Source organism: Callorhinus ursinus, unplaced genomic scaffold (assembly GCF_003265705.2).
Source record: "Callorhinus ursinus isolate GAN/ISIS: 27379988/994484 unplaced genomic scaffold, GSC_fseal_2.0 scaffold16, whole genome shotgun sequence".
Lineage (NCBI taxonomy): Eukaryota > Metazoa > Chordata > Mammalia > Carnivora > Otariidae > Callorhinus > Callorhinus ursinus.
In genome coordinates this window covers 23,273,646-23,278,213 of record NW_027397078.1, presented here as the reverse complement: position 1 = coordinate 23,278,213, position 4,568 = coordinate 23,273,646, and the positions used below count along the sequence as shown (strand labels likewise).

Here is a 4,568-nt window from a genome sequence, read left to right as displayed (position 1 = left end):
CTGGCTGTTTCTTTTTCTTTATGTCTTTCCCTTTCTCTTTCCTTCTCTCTCTCTTTTTTCCCTCTGTCCTCCTCCGTCCTTTCCCTCTCCCACTCTTCCCCTCATTTCCTTTCTTCCTTCCTTTACCTCTTTCTTTCCTTCTCTTCCTTTCATTTTTATCTTCCTTCTCTTTTTCTCTTTCCTTCTCTACCCGTCTCTCCCTTTCTTTTCTCATCTTTCTCCTCTCCCCTTCCTTCCTTCCTTTCTCTTTTTGTGCGCTTTCCCCGTTTACTCTCCTCCTCCTTTCTTCCTTTCTTTTTCTTTCCCTTCGCGTGCTCTCTCTCTGTCTCCCTTTTTTTCCCCCTCCCCATTTTAGGGCAGGGGAGGATCTGAAAACATTCAACGACTTAAAAAAAAAATGACCACCACCCTGAAAACTTTGCGCACGACCTCTGCCCGCTGCTCTGCCCCGCAGGCCCAGGCCGGCGAGAGGGGCGCTGCCCGTGGGCGACCCCTGCGGGGGCCGAGGAAGCGGCCCGGTGGCCCCGAGCGCGCGGGCCGTGCCCCAACAGCCCGCAGCGGGAGGGGGCGGGGGCTCCCTGCACGGAAAGGCAAAGAAAAATCGTCCTGGAGAAAATGGGCTCGGAAAGGCCTGGGAGGGGGCAGAAGGGGGTACAACAGGCACAGGCCGCTCTTTCCCTTCGAGGAAGCGCCTGGCACAGGTGCCACTGCAGGCTAAAAAAAGAAAAGGAAAAAGTCAGTTTTATTTTAAACGGCCCCTTCTCCGCCATCTGTCCTGTCTTCCAAGTGGCGCTGCGGCTGGACCGCTGGTTTTAGGATTTTAAAAAGAAATCAGCAATTCTTTCCCTGTGATACTTCTGCGGGCAGCTCAAGGCGAAACTTGAGCGTAACAGGTTCGGGGCAAAACGACGGTTGTTTTGAAATTTTTAATTTTAGAAAAAAAAAACCTTTTAAGTATTTCAACTCTATTTTTAAAAATAACACAGCAGAGAAAAAAAATAGCGCCCAGAAGCCACACATTTCATACATTTCAAATACAATAAGGAGCATTTGGGTAATCCCAGGGAGATGTTTTCTGCAAAGCTTGGGTTTAAAAGGTCACGAGTAATGTACAATTAAAAAAAGAAAGAAAAGGCGGAGGGGGGTGGGTGGGGAGAACACCGCATATAAAGAAATCTTCCAAAGAGGAAAGACCAAGGCTCACTCTACCTGGAGACCCCTATTCACACCTTTAGGGGTTCTTGTCTTCAAGTTGTTGTTACAAGGGTCAACCCGGCACCTGCTGTTTCTGACCTGTCGCCCCTCTTCAGAGCACCCCCCAGGCCACCAAAGGGAGCATTTAAACGACCTAAAGACCAATTCTGAGAATCCAAGCTCCCCCCTTCCCCAAAGCGAAGCTTGGCCTGTGCTTCAGGAAGCTGAGAGGAAGGGAGAGACAGCCCCTGGGGAGATGTTTGCCGCTCTTTGAGGCACCAGGCCTCAGAGTTGTTCTCTCTCTGTCCTCCGTCTCCAGCTTGATAACCCAGGCCCCTGGCTCCCGAACATCAAGCACCCAAACCAGTGCCCAGCGCTCTTTGCAGGTGCCTGGCGGGCGCAGCCTTACCTTGCACGGCCTTTTCTTGGTCGGCGCGGCTGGCCAGTGGGGCGGGCAAGCTCTGCGCGGCTCCCAGCAGCCGCATTTTGCATGGGCTCCTCCGGCCCAGGATGCTGTCGATGCAGTAGGAGGAGAGCAAAGTTGGAGATTTACTTTTGCACTCGGGCCTCTCGGAGCAGCCCTCCTCCTGGTACTGATTGCTCATGGCTGGGGCTTTTTCCCTGGCCGCAGAGAGCCGGGCCGCTGGCTGCCTCTCCTGGAGGGTGGGATGGATGGGTGTGTGTTGGGGAGTGGGGTTAGATGGCTGGTTATAATGGGTATTACTGCGATCTCTGCCTCTCTGCCTCCCTTGCTTGCCGGCTGCTGGCTCCCGCCCTGCCCGCGGCCCGAGCTCGCCCTCTCAGCGCTCAGGACAAGCAGTAACAAGTGTAGTGAGCTGCGGGCGCGGAGCTCTGGAGTCTCTCTCCTCCACGTGCTGAGAGGCGCCCTCTGATTGGCTCTCGCTAGAGGCCGGGCTGCGCCGTGCTGCGGGCTCAGAGCAAAGCCTGGACTGGAGTCCGGAAAGGCCGGCGGGGGTGGGGTGGGCAGCGGAGGATAAGGGGACAGCGGGCACTCACCCGAACCATTTTTTTTTTTCTTTTTTTGTTAACTAGCAAGTTCCTAAGTTCTCCATCTTCTTCCTGTAGATTCCCCTTTAGCCCTTCGGGCTGGCCCGAAGCCCTAGCTCACTCTGATGTGAGGCCTGTGGGTGCCACTTGGGCGACGTGCGCCCCTTCCACCAACCAGAGGACCTCGCTTCCTGGAGGCGAGGCCTTGCGGCTCGCGTTCAGACGGCCTTGGTACTTTGCAAAGCCAGTGCTGCGCTCCCAGGACAGCGCCTTGATCTCAGTGGCGCCCTGTCGCGGTGCTCTTTAGGCCGGACGGGCCCCCGAGGTGTCAGGGTGATGGCCGCAAGCAAACAATTTCTGTTTGGGCGTTCACTTTTCTCTTGTGGCCCGACGCCTTGAGCTGTTTGTCTTCACCCTGAGCTGGGAGGTTGCTCTCGGGTTGGTAGCGGCCCCCAACCTCTCTCATCTCCTTCTTGAACTCTGGAAAAAGTCCCCTTAGAGACAAAGCTCTGCCAAAGGCGGGCGGCCTTCACTAGAGCACCTACAGGGGAGAACGGGACAGGCGAGGGTCAACTGCGGAGTCTGGGAGTCTCCCCCTCCTCCCCAGACTTGCTTCTCTCTTCTTCCCGCAAGTTCGCCTCCATTAGTTAGGCTGTCACCCCGAGGCTGGACGCTCTCAAATCTCGTGCGGGGAGCAGACCTGTGGGGGCCCTGAGTGCTCGCGGGTGGGAAGGACCCAGGTTCGGCTTCTACCAAGCGTAAACGCCTAAAATTCTTAGGGCCTGGCTCCCATTAGCAAGGGTAAGAGAATGAGAGACTGTGGTTGAACGCGTTTCTTACCAAACAACTTCCTGCGCGTCCAGCGCTGAGAATCGAGACCAACTGGGACTGAAGTTGGGCCAAGCCTGGGCGAAGGGCTAGCACGGACGCCCTCCTTGCTTGGGTTCAGAGCTCAAGGGCCGGCCAGGGGCCCCCGACCACGGCAGGGTGGGGGCGAAGGTGGTAGGTGGGAAAGGGGTTGAGGAGGGGTAATCCACGCCGGGTTTTCCTGTCTCAACCCCTTCAATGTGTCAAAGAGAAAAGCGTTTTACAAAGGATTATACTTGAATCACTTACAGTCAGTATTTAAAAATACAAGGATGCATAACTGGGATTTTTTTTTTTCAGCCATAAACACCTGCATAACTCTTGGATGCTGGTGGGTGGGTGGCCAAAAGATCAGGCTCGCTTGGCAGGAGTATTCATGGCACAACTTGAGGGGGATGAAGGGTTGGGAACAGGTACATTAATAATGTGAATACGAACGCTGATATTACTACTACTATTAGAGGCAAGAGGGAAAAGATGTCTCTCTGTGTCCCTCTCTTTGTCTTTCTGTTTTTTAGTTTGATTCCCACCAGTTTTTCCTACACTTGGATGATGGGGCTGGGAGACGGAGGAGTCCCTGAGCTATCTCTGACATTTGATTTTAAGCCCTGCCTGCTGATGCAAGGCACCTGGGATCTTCTCCTGCCTTTCCTGCAGTCTTCCTTTTTCCATCCTCACCAACAGTTCCAGTTTTTATACCGTCCCATTCAGCCTTCCCCTGACATTCTGCGCACTGATTCCCTCCCCAGCCCCGAGAGCCCAGTCCCGGCAAGCGGGTCTCCACGCAGCTGTAAAGACGCGTCGGTCTCCTCCAAGCCTCCAGCCGCGGACGCTCGCGGGTGTCCCTGCGGCTGGTCGCTGGGAGAAACGGAGGCACTTTTCCCTCCCCGCCGGGCCCTGCGTCGGAAATCCACAAGACCCGGCTGCTGGGTGGCTCCATGACTTCAGAGTCGGCTCCGCACACGCGGGGAGTGGGCTGAAAAATAGGTCCAAAAAAGATCGTGTTAAACAAAAGGAGACACAAACGCACAAATCATTCTGAGAGTCTAACAGGCTTTCCGCTCTCTCGGTGGAAGATTTCTTTGCTTCCGTCTCCCTCCTCCCCCTTCTGCAGCTGTTCTCCTTTTTTAAAAAAGAAGTCGGACTTTCTGCTGGGGTGTATTCTAATTTTAATCATCCACTGTAAAAGAGGAGGTTAACATAGAATTTCTGATTCTGACTTAATGACCCCTGGAATTAAATCTAATTCTATTAATGGAATATAATGTATTTCTTTGGGAAACCTGTTTGAAAACACTAGCTTTGTTATTTTGTTTTGTTTATATTTGGTATTTCTAATCCGTCTTCCCCAGTGAGGACGCTATTGGGAAGGCACGTCCATTCACTTTGGGGAGATAGGGCCCGACCCAGTTCATTTCACACCCAGCAACCCTGAGATGATCTTTGTCACAATTCAATACCAACTTCAAAATCTACAATTGACTCTTGCTATTCCCGAA

General features: G+C 53.5%; 1 protein-coding gene across 1 annotated transcript in view; it reads right to left on the bottom strand.

Moving 5' to 3' along the window:
* ARX (aristaless related homeobox) overlaps positions 1 to 4,160 on the bottom strand; it is a 14,631-nt gene extending 10,471 nt beyond the window's left edge. The window contains exons 1-3 of the mRNA XM_073902216.1: positions 3,043 to 4,160; positions 1,559 to 2,743; positions 430 to 714 (exon numbers count right to left, since the gene is read on the bottom strand). Coding sequence (XP_073758317.1) covers positions 430 to 714; positions 1,559 to 1,799 — 526 coding nt within the window. The 5' untranslated portion in view covers positions 1,800 to 2,743; positions 3,043 to 4,160. The remainder of the gene's footprint in view (positions 1 to 429; positions 715 to 1,558; positions 2,744 to 3,042) is intronic.
* Between the last annotated feature and the right edge of the window lie 408 nt (positions 4,161 to 4,568).